The sequence below is a fragment of the Fopius arisanus genome, unplaced genomic scaffold (genome assembly GCF_000806365.1).
Source record: "Fopius arisanus strain USDA-PBARC FA_bdor unplaced genomic scaffold, ASM80636v1 scaffold00093, whole genome shotgun sequence".
Classification (NCBI taxonomy): Eukaryota; Metazoa; Arthropoda; class Insecta; order Hymenoptera; family Braconidae; genus Fopius; species Fopius arisanus.
This window is the reverse complement of record NW_011887832.1, coordinates 268,906-286,865: the sequence shown is the minus strand read 5'-3', so window position 1 is coordinate 286,865 and position 17,960 is coordinate 268,906. Positions and strand designations below refer to the sequence as shown.

General features: G+C 42.8%; 1 protein-coding gene across 5 annotated transcripts in view; it reads right to left on the bottom strand.

Moving 5' to 3' along the window:
* Nucleotides 1-17,960, bottom strand: part of LOC105270713 (acyl-CoA desaturase) — a 316,759-nt gene that overhangs the window by 144,923 nt on the left and 153,876 nt on the right. For all 5 annotated transcript variants that reach the window (XM_011311831.1, XM_011311830.1, XM_011311829.1 and 2 more), the window contains one exon: nt 2,279-2,409. In XM_011311831.1, coding sequence (XP_011310133.1) covers nt 2,279-2,409 — 131 coding nt within the window. The remainder of the gene's footprint in view (nt 1-2,278; nt 2,410-17,960) is intronic.

Here is a 17,960-nt window from a genome sequence, read left to right as displayed (position 1 = left end):
ATACATATTAAAATAAGAATCTTGATATGATTGTCGCCAAAAAACGGTATAAAAAAACATTTATTTTTAGTTTTTTGAGAGGAACATGCCGGTTTAGACATTCCATGGCGGATAAACGATTTTTGTGGTCAAGCAATGTTTGTAAAGATAGTTTCTGATTTAGATCATACAGAATCACATGAAATATTCCATCAATCCGAGAATTCATTCGAAGCCTGGTTTTATGCATACAAAGTTTGCGCAAAACGTAACTTTATGAGTATAGTGCGATGAAAAGGAATGCCCAGGGGGAATTCTCACGCCAGTAAGGTTGATATCATTATGAGAGGTAATTATGGGTATATTCAATGGTATCCACTGTTCTAGTGCAAAAAAGTAACCAAATGTTGAGATATTTTGCGACGAAAATAATAGTCATTGTCGAAACCTACACTAAACTGTACCTAATGTGACACTCTATGCAAGTGCAAAAAGTGCGTTACTGAGGGTTTGTCAAACATAATTTTGAGACTTTTTAAAAATAAACTGTTTTCGTCATTCGGCCGAAAACCAATTGTATTACTCGTGTGGTTGTATCTCTTGGCTTTGCTTCGATTTGTAACCCCTATATAGTCGAAAAGCATTTTCAGTCCCACAAAAATAAGCCTTCCTGGGTTGTGTAATAAAGACCAGAGTACAGATATAATAAACAGGTATGGTAATTACTTAGGCATGCTCTTTCAGTTAACCCACTGTAATACGTCAACTACGAGAATAATTTGTCGAGTTGCATGTTGAAAACATATATATTATGTACGTTTAACAGTGTCGGCTGGCTGTAGGTGGAAGACAAGCAACAAATGTCCTCCATTGAAGGCGTATTAGGAAAGAAGTATTCAGGCGAAGGAAGTATTCATGCAACTCTCAACCAAGTGCTTTACGATTAGTATCAAATTATATTTTTCGTATAAAAATGATCCAATTTAAAAGTTCATTTTTTCATGTTCTACTCTCTACTGACCATGCGATTGAAACTAAAGATCAACTGAGTTGTTTCTCAATGTAAATTCCCTCATTATATCAATGAATATATCGAATTACCGGAATAATTCATAAATTGTATGTTCCAAACAGTTTTTATGGAGGAACATATCGTTCCACAAAATAAAATAAGTTCATCAAACGTCTACTTGATGGAGAACGTGTTATCGTAACTTATACAATCACAATACGTTGACTACGGTCACCACAGCAATAGACAAAATGATTGATTAACTTTAAAGCAATGCCCAGAAAAGAGGTTCATAAGGTATTCTAAAATCGTTGTAATTGCACGCAGAACTAAAATTAGCATGACAAACTTTCTCTGAAAAATTGTTATTTTTGCACTGTTTTATTTTAATGTTGTGTCGCCAATGCAAGTGTTTTTTTTTTGTTTCTTATAATTAAATCCATGAAAAAAATCTTGCATCAATTACTCCGATTTTTTGTGGATTTTCAAAAAATATTTCTTTTATTTTGAAGCAGTACCCGAGGGAGAAGCCCATACGTTGAGGAAAAAACTACTTTTGATATAAATATTTTTTTGATACCAGAAAATATTCTCTTGTCAATTTATAAAATCGCAAAATGCCGTGATAAATTATTCCAGTTTAACACTGAGAGAGTTTTGTTTGGGAACTGTATAGGTTATGCCGATGAAATCTCCAAATATCTGAGATTTACTACAACCTCAATCTATGTATCCCTTGAGTAGTCGATATGGAGAGAATTACAGAAACTATTTTCAATCCCATTTTTTTTCCAGTTTTTAATACCAATTGATGGATTAAAATATACATTCATGTAGGATGCTATGTTCGGCAGCGTGTAAGAATTCGCATTTTCCGAAAATAAAAAAATATCAATGAAATAAAAAGTGTTAGTGTTGTATTTTTCTGTGGTAACTCAATCTCCTTTTTTTCATCATATTTTGGAAAAGAAGGAATTTTTACTCGATTTGTAATCACATTTCACACTCGTAATTCATTTTTCATCAAAAGCAACAACCGATTTACCTAAAAATAGCAGGTTTCAAAATTCGTAGTGTATACGACGGTGGAATGGAAAGTAACATGGCCACTTAACGGTAATATTTAGAATTAGGTTTCAGTACTTCAAGATTACTGCGCAATTCTGTAACTTTAAAGGTAATTTTCGTACGAATTTCCAATGGAAATTTCTCGCTGTTGAGATCGTTTTTTCCTCAGTCAGCCCAACATCTTACATATATGACTATAAAAATACAAAAAAAACTAACCTGACCAGCTCCACAATAGAGACACGCAAGAAATATTTTCAGAGGCAGTTTTGCCGAGTAGCTCCTGTGCGCCCAAAGCCTATGAGCTCCAGCTGTTATTCCCAATCCTGCTGAGAATCCATACAGCGGACCTAGAGAAGGTTGAGTGTTGAGTGTTGAGCTGTTAAGTGGTTGAGTACAATGTGAAGGTTTGTCATGAAGTTATGAAGTATACAGTATTCAAGTTCTTTACCCAAAAATAATTATGCATGCTGATAATATCTCTATTTAATGATCTAATTTGATGAAAACCGCATAATGGCCTTTACAAAAGGAAATTAATATAATTACGCAGAAGTCCTCAGCAACATACGAAGGTTGCAATACTTCACCAATTACTGAATAGAAATGTATCATACCGATTTAAGTGAAAGGGATGATTCTTCAGAGAATTCAAATAGGAAATGTGAAATACTCACTCAAACTAAAGAACGTGAAATTTGTTGGGGAACTCTGTTCACTTTCGCACAATTCGTATTTTATTGAAAATTGATTTTCAACGATAACTTGAGTCACTATTATTAGAAAAGAACTAATGATCGCTTAAAAAATTGATATTAATAGGCTTTTGATCGTGCCAGAATATGGAGAGAATCGCATGATTTATTGTCAAGCTATAACATATTGTACATGAGATTTTTTTTACATCTTCTTTATGATCAAAGGAAAACATTATGAGCAATATCAATGAAATTACTGTTTAATTTTTTTTTTAAAGCATTCTTGTTCAACTCAAAAGATGAGGATTCTTATTTTCCAAGTATCAGAAAATCCATTCGAAAGCTTGTGACTAATTTCTTAGCAATAACAGCTATATGCAGTTCCTTATAATGGCATTCCTCACATGTTTTTTCCGAAAACTATCGAACCGTTGATATTTTAAAAAATTCGAATCGACGATACTCTATTTAAACACATGTTAAATCAATTGAATTCCAAAAATTTATATTGCAAGTTCAAAAAGGTCAACCCCAAACGGAACAGGCTCATTTTGTAGCTAATTTTTTCAACTATTCACCATAAAATCTTTAACGAAAACTGTGCAACAAAAATTTTACGATACAGCAACCATAACTGCCACATTATAAACAATCAAGTGTATTTGTTCAACGAACCGCTTGACGAACTGCAAAGTTTCCCATCACAGGAAAATAACCAATTACCTCACGAAAGTTAACATTTTTCTATTTATTAACTAGGTGATTAAATCACCACCCGAACAGCAAAATGGCGATTGCAGTGATTCTCAGTGTTGTATATTGCGTGACTGATCTCTTGCACTGCGTGATAGTTTCTACTGAACATCTTGATTTATAGTTATTTTGATTTCGACTATTAATTGTCAAATCTGCGAAGTCTTTTATTACTCGACTCATTTAGTTCTCTCTTCAGTTACTCATAATTATGGTTATTCTAATTCTGACTCTTCAAGCCGATTTTATCATTGATTAGGATTCTGGCAGTTTATAAAAACTTTTTCTTCCTGATAATTGATTCCGTGTTATTTCTTGAATCTAACGGCCATACCATTTGAACTTCTGAATATGAATCCTCTTCACAATAGCTACAAAAAAAAACGGTAAGTCAGCTTATTATATTATATTATATTATTTTGTCTCAAATAGAGGAAATTTCCATGTATTTTTTACATAAAATTTTCAAATCGCTCGGGTTATGAACAAATTGACCTCAGAAGTGTGCTGCTTATGTTGCACTATCAGTCTGTATTCAAAAAAATTTTTAATTCTTTTAACTGCGATTCTCTCGGGTCTCTCTAAATTCCTTTACTGAGGTGCGGAGTGCACAAAGTCCATCTGGGACTAGCATGAACCAGATGGAAAACCTAACAATCTCTGGACTCCCGAAGAACAGGATCAAATACACCGGAGGTCTCAGATCCTCTCTCTATCACAGGGAGAAAAGGCACCAATCTTCGAGGGTATCTGCGACAGGGACGGTGTAACTATTGTAGGTTGCACCGCGGAGACTTCGGGGATGTGGCTGAACAGTCTATTCCCTATTAAGAGCTACCTAAGCGCCATGGGGTGGTAGTGTACCTAGATGACGAGGAAGTGGCGGCCCAAGTAGCTATTAAGCTGATAGGACGGCAGAACGAGGGGTTGATCCCCGAGAATTGAGTCGTCATGTCGGGCAGTGAGAGGAAATGAGCCGCGAGAGCCCACTGCGCTGCACTGATCGGCGACAAGACATTGAAGAGTTAAAAAATCTGCAACTTCAGGCCTGACTGCGGGACTCAAGGAGCAGTTGTAAAGTTGCTCGAGAAGAATCGCAAGGGAGAAGAAAAAACTGTTGATGAAGTCAAGTGAGCCTTTTAATGACTCACAAGATAAACGAGAGAGTCCAGATTAACGTGCATCATAGCAAAAGCGTCGCAGATATTCTCAGCAGGACACTAGATATGATCTAGCTCTCATCCAAGAACCCTGGTAAGTAGATAGGAAGGTTAAGTTATCTCATGCAAACCCTGGGGAAAAGACCATAAGGGCATGTCTCATTATCAAAGGGATGGTCGCCATTTACGTACCACAGCCCAGCAATGGGGAAGGAAATCTGGCGACAGCCAGAAAAAAAAACCAAATACGACGAAACAGAATCTCGGAGTGCATGGTAAGGCCAGCCTATAGCCATACGACTCCGTAGAGCATCCCCCGACACGAGAAGTCGAGGATCTGATAATCACTGTGAAGGGAGACGGAGTAGAATTCCTGCTAGGTTCCGACGTGAACTACCATCACGCAGGATGACGGAGCTCCAACACCAATGCAACGGGTGAAGCCCTAACACAACTTCATAATGAGATAAACCCTCCTCCGTCTAAATAGGGGGACGGGACCGACCTTCATAGACCGTAGAAGACAAGTGCTGGCTTGGTGGACAGAGTAGGGGACTGGATGGTCTGGACGGAGCCCAGATCGGGGGGCTGATCTTAGTCAGATACGCCTAGGCTTGGCTGGACGGGTGGACTTTTAGTTCAACGGAGAGATCCAATGATCACAAACTGGAACGATTACAGAGAGGAGCTCTCATAGAGAATCCAGGCAGATTTAAGAATAAAGGACAATTAGAGCATGCAGCCAAAAGCTTCGGAGGGGCGGTTAGATGTTCCTTCCAAAACAATTGTATCTTAGAAACTCATAAAGGAACCAATAAGTTTACCTCGTGGAACAACAAAGCATGAATCAAGGTAAAAAAGTATCGCGATATCATACACAAGAGGAAAGCACTGGAGGAACGCAGGAATCACTAGAGAAAGTACAACAAAGCTCTACCGAAGGCCAGAAACGATTGTTCGAAAAATTTCAGCAGCGGCATCGGGAGTCTGTCCGAAGCCTCAAGACTGGTGAAAGTCTTGGGAATGCGGGGAAGGGCCAATCTAGGCGATTCGATCAAACCGGATACCACCTACACCTGGACCCCAAAGAGACACTGAAACTACTGATGAATGAAGACTTTTCTGAGTTCACAAGACAGGACGATGCGCAACAGACCCCTAATACAACAGGAGGGCAATACAAACCTCGAGACTCGGCTGTTGCAGCTAGAATCGGGTATCCTCGAGGGATAGAATGGGCAATAAACCGCTTCAAACCCCTAAAAACGCCAGGACCACATGGCATTTACGCAGTGCTTCTGCAGATGGGAATCGACACCATCTTGGGACCACTCACCAACATTACCGGAGCCAGTGGCCTTGAGAACTGTACCGCAGGTCTGGGGAGAATCAAAAATTGTGTTCCTACCCAAGCCTGGAAAAAATGGCTACGTTACGCCAAAAGACTTCTGACCCATCGGTCTAACCTCTTTCTTCCTCAAAACGCTGGAAAGGCCGATGGACACATACATCAAAAGCTCATTGCAAATAGACCAACCACTGTCCTCATCACAATATGAGAGAGACAGACCACCATCATCTGCACCATCTTGAGAAAAAATTCGACGAGGAAATACAGGAGAAGGGCTACGCAATGGGAATCTTTTTCGACATCGAAGGATCGTTTGACGGCCCTAAGTAAGATGCCATAACGAAAGCCATGTCAAGAAAGGGTTACGCACAGACTATCACTGACTGGACGCGAGGCATGTTGATGAGCAAGTCATTGACTGCATCTGACAACGGAGCGAAAGTAGAAGGTTACTCTATAGGAGTATTGCGTACGCCGCAGTTACTACCGTTAAAATTTTTGTATATGTGGAAAACTTGGTGTAACAACAAAAAAGGGGGCTTGAGAAAACTCCACACAATGAATGTCGGTATATCCAGCCTAAATACCGATTATGCGAGGTAACTACAATGAAAGGGACCACCTAGCAGGTATTAAAGTGGTCGTGATTATAGCATGCAAGGCGTTAAAGAGTGGCCATCAAGGCGACAACACCTGGGAACGACGCATCATCTAAAAAGGAACCACACAATTGCTCAAAGGGACAGCTAAAGAAATCCTTTTCACTTCTTTTCTTCCCTGTATTAAATCTAGAGGCCAATAACTTAAACAACCCTCCAATGGTAACCGCAGATAGAAGCTGCCCCAAAGAATTAAAAATGTCGGCAATTTAGAGATAGACCACCTCAACCACGGGTTTGCCGATATCGACAAAAGAAAAGGTAGGCCAATAGGGGGTACATCCCTCCGAATGCTTTCCCCCATTGGTTACAGGGAACCAGGGGTCGGGAACATGATGTCATCTACACCACATATCCAACGAAAGTTATGAGATGGCTTCCAGGAATTGGCACAATTCACCAGATAATTTCTTGTTGTCCAAACAAGGGAACATCTCCAGCCTCAAAGGGTCCACTCCATTTGACACGCGAGCCTTCTAATGAACAATAGTTATCCATCGTCAAAGGAGGTGTCAACTTTATGGGTCATAGACGTCAGAAAAATGCGTAAACATGCCACTTTTGACATTAGCAGAACATTAATTAGAGAGAGGCCAATGTGCGCTTGTTCCGTCTTTTTCTCAAAAAGTTCTCCCGCGCCTAGAGAAAAGGGGATAACATCCGCATGAGAGTACATTGCCCAGAAACATCCCTTTTGAATACATTGTTAAAGATATGAAGATGCCTCCTACCATACCTCAAAAAACGTTGGATGACGAAATCTCAAAATATCAACGGCCGTAGGGGAATCACGCCCGAACAGTATATAAAGGGCGGTTTTTCACCAAATACAGTCGGCCTCAATCGAATCTTCGACTCGAGATCTTCAAGTGCTACCCTGCTCGTCTTCCAGATCAACTGTTCAGGACCAGTCTACAAGGGAGCAACTCTGCAGGACCACCCTCTGACGTCACCGCTGAACGTATTCCGAGTGTACAACTCGACTCTCCTGGCAACTCCAGATCGAGTGCGCAACCTTAATCACAACCAACGTGTCCAAACTAAAATTTCGACCGTTGGTTACCAACGAAGGGCCCTGCTCATTATTAAAGCTGACCCGTCTGGACCCGTCTGTTGGGAAGCAGCTTTGCAATGTCGCCCGCTCTCATCGATACAAGCTCGAGTGAGCAACTCGATTTTCCGCATCAGATCGCGTCACATCGACTCCATTTCTTCAAGCCAGCCCCGACCTGGTAAATCTCTCAGCATACAATTGAGCTCATCCTGAGTGTGCAACTCAGGGAATCTTCTCGTCAAGCCAGCACTGACCTGGTAAATCTCTCAGCCTACAACTGAGTTTGTCCTGAGTGTGCAGTTCCGAGAATTCTCCACGCCTAGCAATATAAAGCTAGCGAACAACGAAGTTTTGCCTGAGTGGAAAACTCAGATCTATCAACACGACCAGCGCCTCCTGAGTCACATCATCATCATCACAAGGGCTAAAGAAGCGTGTTTGAGCAGTTTTCAACCCCATTAGTGCTAGAGGATCTAGTAGATCTAGTAGATCTCTTTTGAAGTTCTCCGGAATCCACTTCGAAGAGGAAACACCAAAAGATCACCCCTTCCCTCCTGCCATTTATTTTTACCACCGTAGGTCGGAAAAATACACCAACACTATTTACACCAGGGCCGGGCAAACTCTGCTCTGAAAGTAAGTCGTGCTCCCGACCTCTATTAGTGCGTAACAAATGGTAGACGAAAGCCCATTGTATCGGGTGATGGGCCTTTATGACCCGGGTCGTAAAGGCCCTTCTCCTCCGCTGAGATCAACCGAAGTGGGGGTGACGCTTAAGAAAAGGAAAAGTGGAGAAATGAGACTCAAGTAAAGGAAAAGCAGCGAAATAAGTCGATCAGAAAAATTTCAATTTTTTTTCATGTGTGCATTAAAAAATAATGAGATGCGCGACAAGTCTTAGCCTTCCGGAGGATAAATTCTTGCCAGACACTTCATGGGATACTCCCCACCTTAGTACCTGTGAAGCCCCCACTACTGTCCCCACTATGCTAGTACTAAGACCCTTATTATTGAAATGGTTGTAAACTTTATTGAATTTCTAATTCGAGTTTATGGCTCTTCTCCGAGCTACCTGGAGATTGCCCATGCCTGATTTACACTATTCTCTCCTACACCTTTCTCCTCCCCGCCCCTGGTTTTTTACCTTGCACTTTTACTATTCCGCATCCCAAGTGAAGTATAATAAAAGGGTATGGTTCTTTTTTTGTTCTAAGTCCTCATATTATAACCATTGTGTACTTCAGCACTTAGTCCCACGCAATAGCCCCCACTACGTGAGATTTATAAGATCCTTGCTCCTGCGGACACTGCCTGTCGTGACTACTTACGGTGAACTCACCTGAAGGGTTCACCTTTTTTTATTTAATATCTCGACCTACCTAGTGACCCAGTGTCCGCTACAGGAGGATGTCCACAGGGCGATGTCTTGTCCTTACTCCTGTGGTACTTAGTGGTTGATAAGAAAAACTAAACGAAGAGGGTCTCCTGATATATTTATTGCAAGGAGTAGTTTCCTAACCACACTAAAGGATTGGATGAAGCTATTCGCTTGGCGATACGAAACTATTAGTCAACCCTGAAAAGACGTCCCCCATGATATTCACCAGGAAATACGAAGTGGTGACTCCTAAACTAGGAGGATCAAAAATTGCATACGCCACCACGGTGAGATATTTGAAAGTACAGCTGGACTAGAAGCTTCACTGGAAGGAGCACATTAAGACACAGACTGGCAAGACTTACGCCTCTCTGTGGGCATGCAAAGGAGCCAACAGCGATTGGAGCTTCATTCCCAAAACCAGCATATGGCTTTATAAAATGGTGCTGCTATCGTGACTCTTGTACACGGCAGTGGTCTGGTAGTCCAGGGTGAAAAAGAAGGGCGGAAGTAACGAACCGGCTCAAAGCCCTCCAAGGGAGCTTCCTGACCGCAGCGACAGGGGCCATTAACACTACGCTTACAGACGCCCTGGAAGTAGCCCTCGATTTACCACCGCTTGACCTCGTGCTGGTGGGCGATGCGAAATCAGCAGCATATAGGTCCGTATGTCAAGGGGAATGGGTCCCAACCAGAGCACCACCAGTCGTGCTAGGCATCCTGAGAAAAGGCCCTTTGAATAAACATCATGACAGAATCACCAGGAAATGCAAAATCAGGAAGCTCTTTCGGAGTTGTATACCTGAACGGGAATACTCGAAAACTTTCAAGAGAATACCAGGCAAGTAGACTCACGTCACGGATAGTTCGGGATACAATGACCGTTTTGGAACGGGACTGTACGGACTGGCAGAGCACTATGAAAATACTTGGTCCCTTGGGACCAATGCCACAGTGCTTCAAGCAGAAGTTCTGGCCATCAAAAAGTATACAGAACTACTGGAAAATAGGCAGTCGCTGAAGAGGTATATATATATTTGGTGAGGTAGACCGCGGTAATAGCACTCTTAAAACCCAGCAAGAACTCAGAGCTGGTCAGAGAAACCATGAAGGAGCGAGAAAGGCTGCAAAAATACAACGAGATGACACTAACGTGGGCACGAAGGCATCCACGGTAATGAGGGAGCGGACAGACTGGCGAAGCAACGTTCGCTGAGTGCAACCGAAGCGGAACTGGTTAACGTCCTCTAAACTGTGGGCAATAAAGCTATCAAGAGCAAGATTCGGCGGAAACATTTCAACAGCTGGAAAAATATGAAAAACTGCAGGAAAGCCAGGACAACTATGCCCGGCCAGAGCTGTTAGAGAGCTAGACAGCTACTAAACATGGACAGGAAAAGCCTGAGTACAGTGATTAAGCTCCTCACAGGACATGGGAGATTCAAGGTCTATTGCAAAATCATCGGCATCAGCGGAGATGCCTTGTGCAGATTCTACAAAGCAAAATCAGAGGACAGCCTGTAGCTTTAGCCGTGATAAGATTGCAATGATAGGGAACTGGCTTTCCTACGAGCGATCAGATCAGGGATCGGAAAGGTTCGGACTTGCTAAAACTGGCTACAGAAGCCGGGCGGGAGATTGAATCCGCGGCCCAATCTAGGCGGAGCTACCATGTCTCCGAACCGAGTTCGCTGGCCACAGGGAGATTAGTCCGCCCACTCGCGACTTTTAACTTCACTTAACTTACCTTAACTACAATTCTAGGAAATTAGGTGAATTACGCGGAGAATACGGGAGATCCTCCCATCCTAACTTTTACATTAGTTTAGTTAATAAAGCTTATCTCTGGGAACAAGGGAACCTTCCAGATTTTCTCCTTCGTTTGCAGGAGATCATATGGTATGCAAAGAATTGCGAAATTCCAGCTAAATTAAGTAATACAGCTTCAACGGTGGAGTACTATTATGCAAGGGGACTTCGTATTATTTTGCCGAAAAACTACGCTTTGTATTATGTTTCGCCGCCGGTCACAATTCCTTATACTCGGATATTGGATGATTTTTATGAAATTCCTTACAAGAAATACCGTTCAAACTTAAGTACTCGTTACATAGACATCGGAATTATTATTGGTATTGTTAGTGGTATTCAACACAAAACTGGAAACCAACCTTCGATTCAAATCCGAAAATTAGAAAAAACAAAAAGTGATTCCATATTGTGTAAAATTTCGACTTACTACGAAGTTGGCTTTGATGTTTTCAGTGATATTCGATATTGATTTGGTTGCAGTCAAAGTTTTTCTAACGTAGTTAAATACGGAGAAGTATATTAACATCCATATCAAATATTTGAGAGCCTGTCAGAACACCTATTTCAAGCATTAGTTGCTACCAGGAGTGTAGAACCGTATTTAAATGCAGTAGTCTTACAACGACCCATAGACTCTTAGACAGATCAATGCCAAATTCAAAGTCCCAAGATCGAAGGCCCTATAACTGCAATTACAGAGAGGAAATCTGTTCTCAATACTATTCATATCAACAGCTGTGATATTAAAGGTGAAGACCAGGCGAAAGTAGCGAAATATCTGAATCACCCATCGTGAAGGTAGTCCAGCAGCTTCTGATTCGCCGAAAACGCGTTATGAAACATGTTCGTCACGAGATCGACAAAAAAAATTACTAAATTACTTCAATACATGGCAGCTCAAATTCTTGATCTCTCGGATCTCATCGTCTGCTACAGGCACCCGAAAATCAGCAAATCTATCATGAAACCATTCAATCTCTTCGCAGAAAATTCAGGGAAATTTGTGAAAACCTGTTATGGTGAAATGCCTGAATTTTTTCAACCGCATTTCAAAATTTCGGCATTATGGTAACTGAAGGGTTTTTTTTTAAAACCATGCCCCAGACCTAATATTGCTCGAACTCCTTCGGGGTGCACAGAAAGAGACTCGATAGGGAAATGACACAATTGCCGCTAGAGCCATGAGTGAAGAATTCAGGGACCAATAAGGCTGCAAAAAATCAACCAGTTACGTCGGAATCCAGCATAAAATAACTTCAAATAATGATAAGAAAGTGACGAAATTCTCTCAAATTTATAAATCCGCTAACATCATAGAGTAATTTGGCATGGCACAATTAGTTCTGCACCAAATTCTAGATATAAGAAATCGGAAAAAGGTAGGGATAGAATATTTTTTTAATTTACAAATCGTTTCGTGCAAACACGAAGTGACCTGAAAAGCCTCAAATACAACTGCCAAAGAACGAACCATAGAAGGCAATCATTCAATGGTTTAAGGTGTCATGCAAAAATAAGTGTGAGAAACAATATGAATTTCGGAAATATGAAAATACCTATAGAGACGGCCCTCAGAACATAGATATACCTAATGTACTTACAGCCAACCCAAATGTGGTTGAAAAATGAATTGGCAATTTCACTGAAAACAATTGGTAGGATTACCAACAATTTACTATAGTAATGGTAATTGTTTTCAAAAAATAGGGGAGACAATAGTATTGTTCAGATAGATGAGATGTTGTATCTGGCGAGAATTCGATACACGTCCCTAAAAGGTTTTGAATATTAGGTGGAATTGATAGAAAAACAAAACACATCTTCCTTACACAGATAAAAGATATGACAACGGGAACACTGTTACATAATATCAAAATGTTGGTAGAAGACGAATCCGCCATTTACATAGATGGATGGAGACCGTACAGACAGTTACAAAAATATTGTTATACCCACAACTAGGTTAACCATAAATATAATTACGTTAGCCCTGACGAAAGAATCTACACCCAAAACATAGAAAATTTCTGGCCCCAGTTGGAAACCATAGTACCTTCAAAAGGAAGGAAAGAAAATAAATTTGAGGAATACCTGCAGGAATTTATTGTTCAAAGCAATAACTCAAATAGTTACTTAAAATCATTCACATAAATTCTAGCGAAAATTATCGAGACAGAATTACTGAAATAATTCAACATACTACTAAAAATACTAAATTATTATTGTATTCCACAGCATATATTTCATGCGGGAGATACACCAAAGAGAAGGCGATGTCCTCGATCGGTCCCCTTTCATGCAGTCAAACCATAACCGCCACGAGATTCCTGTTACAGAAGTTCGCCACCCCCCTGGGCCTACACGCTTTCCCGACAGCAATGCAAGCCCTCGGTCCCGAGGTGTCACGAGAAAAGAACAGTTCCTCTGCAACCAGATCAAAGCCTCTGACGGAGCCTTCGTACCATCAGGGCTCCTGGATTAGACATATATCTGTTTGCTCCAGTACAAGGATGCGACTCAGCACATGAGTCACAGCCTTGCAATCCTGCAAGTTAATTTGCGAGCAGTGGCGGTACAGTCGGAGTATGTGGCCCTTCCATACATTGTCCTCCTCTCCGACGCGTTCTCGCCTACAAGCCATCGCAGGGGAGAGTACGTTGGCTATGCTCTCTATATGTGGGGCTACCCTAGGGTGGCCGTCATGCTCTCGATAGTGTAAGATTGGGGTGACTTACTCCCCCACGCTCTCGGCTTTCCGGCATTCCGCTACCTTACGTCGTGCTCTCGGCGAGGTGGTCCTCGAGGCTAGTTCCGCGTCTCGGACTCCCGCATGCCTATTCTCGGTTTCCCGATCGCCGCGTCGTGCTACTCCGTGGTCTCTCTTTTACGAATTATTAGATTCGCGTATTCGTGGATCCTGGCCCTTTCTCCACGACCTAGTATCCTGAGCAACCCCAGGCCTTCCCGCTTCCATTCCGTTTGTCACCAGCTTTTAGCTTCTCGAGGGTGGTGTCTTCGATAACCAGACAATCGTGTCTCCGTTAGGATTTTCTGCCTTTTCAGATTTTGTGTTGTCGCGAGGACGAGTTCCAACCCCACTCGTCCTGTCTTTTCGTGCTCTTGTTTTTTTCGCATTTAGAATACACTTTTGGATTTGTGAGGTTTACGGACCTCGGATGAAGCAGGGCACCCCGCCTCGTCACCCTCGTTTTGGTTCTCTTGGTTTTTGTTAGCTTTTGGTTCATAAAAAACTAGCTGACGCCTGCATTAATTCGGTTGGACAATGGGGATGCGAGCATGGGAACGGGCGAAGGTAATAACTATCCTTGATCCCCGGGACGAGATCAGGAAAAGTGTTACAGAACATTACAGACGGATCTGTGATAATTTACATTGACAATGACGCTAGAGACACGTGATTTTCCATTCTCGTGACATTGGGGATTTTAGTTGGGCGTTCAGGATATCTGCTGATTCCGTAAAAGACTTAGTGGATCTCTGGATGAGGGTAGTGTCTTTTATATTGTGAATTAATTAACGTGAGTGGCGATTCTGTGGTCTTTTAATCAACCGACATCGAGACCTCCGTATCCTCCCATACTGTTAGCTCTATTTTGCACTGGAAAATCTCTGACTACTTCAATCAGTTAACTTTATTTACGACTCATTCTCTTTCTGACTGATTTACTTTTAGTTGCATTTAATTGTGTAGAAGAATTAACTTGAAAAAATCCATGGAATATGTTACGTCAGAACGCATAAAATTATTGTTAAATACCATTGCGAGTTATTGTTCCCAATGGGGTTTAACAACAATAAACAATTAATAAATAAACCATGATTAATAATGTAACTGAAGAATGAGGAATCAAATTTTATAATTCCAGTCCTTTTCTTACAAACGAATAAGACAAGTAAGACTTTAAAACATGAGAATGCTCATATTAGCATTCTCATGTTAAACGATTGAAAAAAAATATTACCAAGAAACGTTATCATCCCTGCTATCAAATTACCCCTGGAACCAGCCGTATGACTATTTCCAATTGAATCTCCTTAGTTCACTTCCCGAAATCCACCATCTACCTCCTCTCGCGCCAACGAGTGCGTTACGCAACCCACCCCCCTTCCCAATCCCCTCGCGACCACATTACCCACGCGCCCAGTATCCCACCCAATACTCTTCCCCCGTCTCCAATGAAAAAGGCATCGGTACTCATCAGTGCACCATGCCATGATTCTGCAACCCCATACCATTTCTAATTCGTGTATGAATTAACATACACCAATTAATAATGGGTACGAGAGCCATTGTCCAGCAACGGAAAGTTCAGTTCCGTTTGGAAGCCTCAGCAGTTGCCAACAATTAATCAAAAACCCTAAACCAGTACATTCATTCAAGAAAAACAGTGGAAGGATAAACACTGCATTCATTCAACGATTACATATTCATTCAAAAATCAAAGACACAATCAAGATTTATAGCCGGAGAAAAGGGATCATACACACCCGGAAAAATCACACAAGGAAGAAGGAACAGTCTGTGACGTAACATTTACTCACGACCGAAAATGCATGTCACCTTCGCCCTTCCTCCCGATGGCCTCCTCGCCCATACAAAAAAAAAACATGGATGAAAATCGGGACCTAAAAAGGTTGCCGGACGCCACCTAATTTTCTAAAGTCGAGGAATCAGCAACTAGAAGCTTGAGTTTAACGAAAAGTCAGAACGGAACTCCAACCGTACTTAATCTAGCTCAGCGAAGGGGTTAAGGGACAAGTAGCGGATGCCTGCGCTGCTCAGTATGCTAGGTTGCGGAGAGACGGGTGGCTTCGGGGAAACGGGCAAAATTTTCCAAATAAAAAACTGAGAGCAATAGGAAGAAGAATAAAAATAGGCTCTATCAGCCCACCTCAACTATCTCTTTCATTGGGCCATTTCAACAAGGGATGGAGTTCTCCCCAGTTGACCGAGATCAACGATACAAAAAAAGGAACCCCGATCAACCCCGCGAGGCATCGGACGATGCTCGAGATTGCCCAAAAAGGTTCGGAGGCCCCGTAGAATTACTTGCTGGTAAGTCTCAACCCACGGAATAAACTTCCACGTGATTCCGCGAAACCTCTGGGGAGGTTCAGGATTTTCCAAACCCCGCGTAACCCTAAAGTAATTATCTATTGACGGTTTAAGGGGTGATCGGTACTTTGAATTATCGTAATAGTCCATTGAAGGGCCGTTTATTATACCCCAAACGGGCAATCCACAGAGAAAATCCGTGGAGAGCGCCTGAAGAAGGCGTTGAAAGAGAGAGAGAGAGAGAGAGATGGGGATAGCGCGCGAGAGAGACAGCGCTACGCTCAACATGCATTGCGCACATGAGGGTCAGTTTTTAACGGTTTTAATACCCAGCGCGGTAACGGGTCAACGATCGAGCCCGAATAAACTCCACCACCAAGGGGGATAACTCGTGCACACCCTCCCAAAATTGGGGATTTTCACCGCGTACGTGGATCGAGATATCCCCGTTTGTCGGAACGGAATTTTCCAATGCCGTTGAGCCAGACTTCTCGCTCAACGGTAAGCGGAGCGTAGTGGGAGAAATAACCAAGGCCTCGACGACACGTATGCGATTCAAGGCCAAGCGGGAAAAATCCTCACCTTCCACGGGGGTTTTCGACGGGTTCACCCGGGATTTTTACGATCACAGGCGATCCGCTGTGGTTTTCGAGTAAACCATGGCCGAAAAACACGCACAGACACCTCAACGGAGGGAAGACGTCGTTCGATCCATTGATCGAAAGGGATAATTTTCACTCGCGAATCACAAAACGAGTCTCCAGTAATCGGGCTGACTGGGAGAATTAATTGGAATATTCTCTCACCTTGGCACGGGACTGGTGCACGGGGTGGGATCCCCCAATGCGTCCTTTTTCTTCCTCGCGAACAAACTCTCTTAGTGCCTTCGTGTCCTGGCGATAACTCGCAAAAACATGGCGGAGCTCTTGCCTCGCCAGAGCGTTAGTTTGTAACACTTTTCCCCGATTTCGTCCCGAAGATCGGCAATCGTTATTACCTTCGCCCGTTCCCGTGCTCGCATCCCAAAATCCAACCGAATTACTGCGGGCACCAGCTAGCTTTTTATGGGCCAAAAGCTAACGAAAACCGAAACGAAGGCAAGGAGGGGAGGTGCCCTGCCTTGTCCGAGATCAGCCGACCTCATCGAACCTAAACTCCCGAAATATCCAAAAAAACAAGAGCACGAAAGGACAGGACGAGTGGGGTTGGAACTCGTCCTCGCGATAACACAAAATCCGTAAATCCATAAACCCAAAAAACCGGGGAGTCCGTACTCCCAGAACTAAAACGATAACCTCATTACCGTAAAACTACCCGCGAGAAGCTAGAAGCCGATGACGAAAGGAACGGAAGCGGGAAGACCTGGGCTGCTCAGGATGCTAGGTCGTGGAGAGAGGGCCAGGGTCCACGGATACGCGACTCTAATAACCGAAATCTAGACCGAAAAATAATACAGCGAACAGACCGTGGTTCGGGATACCGAGAGCATACTTGCGGGGTTCTGGGACGCTGGGGGCGACCTCTGAGAACACCTCGCCGAGAGCGTGCCGTAAGATAGCGAAGTGCCGGGAGGCCGAGAGCGTGGAGATTACTCACCCAAAAGCACACCATCGAGAGCGTGCTGGGCCCACTAGGGTAGCCCCAAATTTAGAGAGCCTAACTGGGGAGAGGATGACTTTCACCCAGAGAACGTCACTAGGAAGAACATGGCTCTCACCTAGAGAACACCACCCGAGGAGAGTATTGCTCTCACTCAGAGAATGTTCCCGGGGAGAGGATGATCCTCACCTAGGGAGCGTAGAAGACCAATGCTGGGCATTGGGAGCCAGCTACGGGCTCGAAAGATAGCTGCCAGTGGTCCGCACTGGGAGTCAGCCGAAGCGGCTCTGCCGAGTAGGTGGGCAATGTCAGCAGTAGTGCCGATGTACCCCCACTCTCGACTACGGCTGGGTGAGCTGC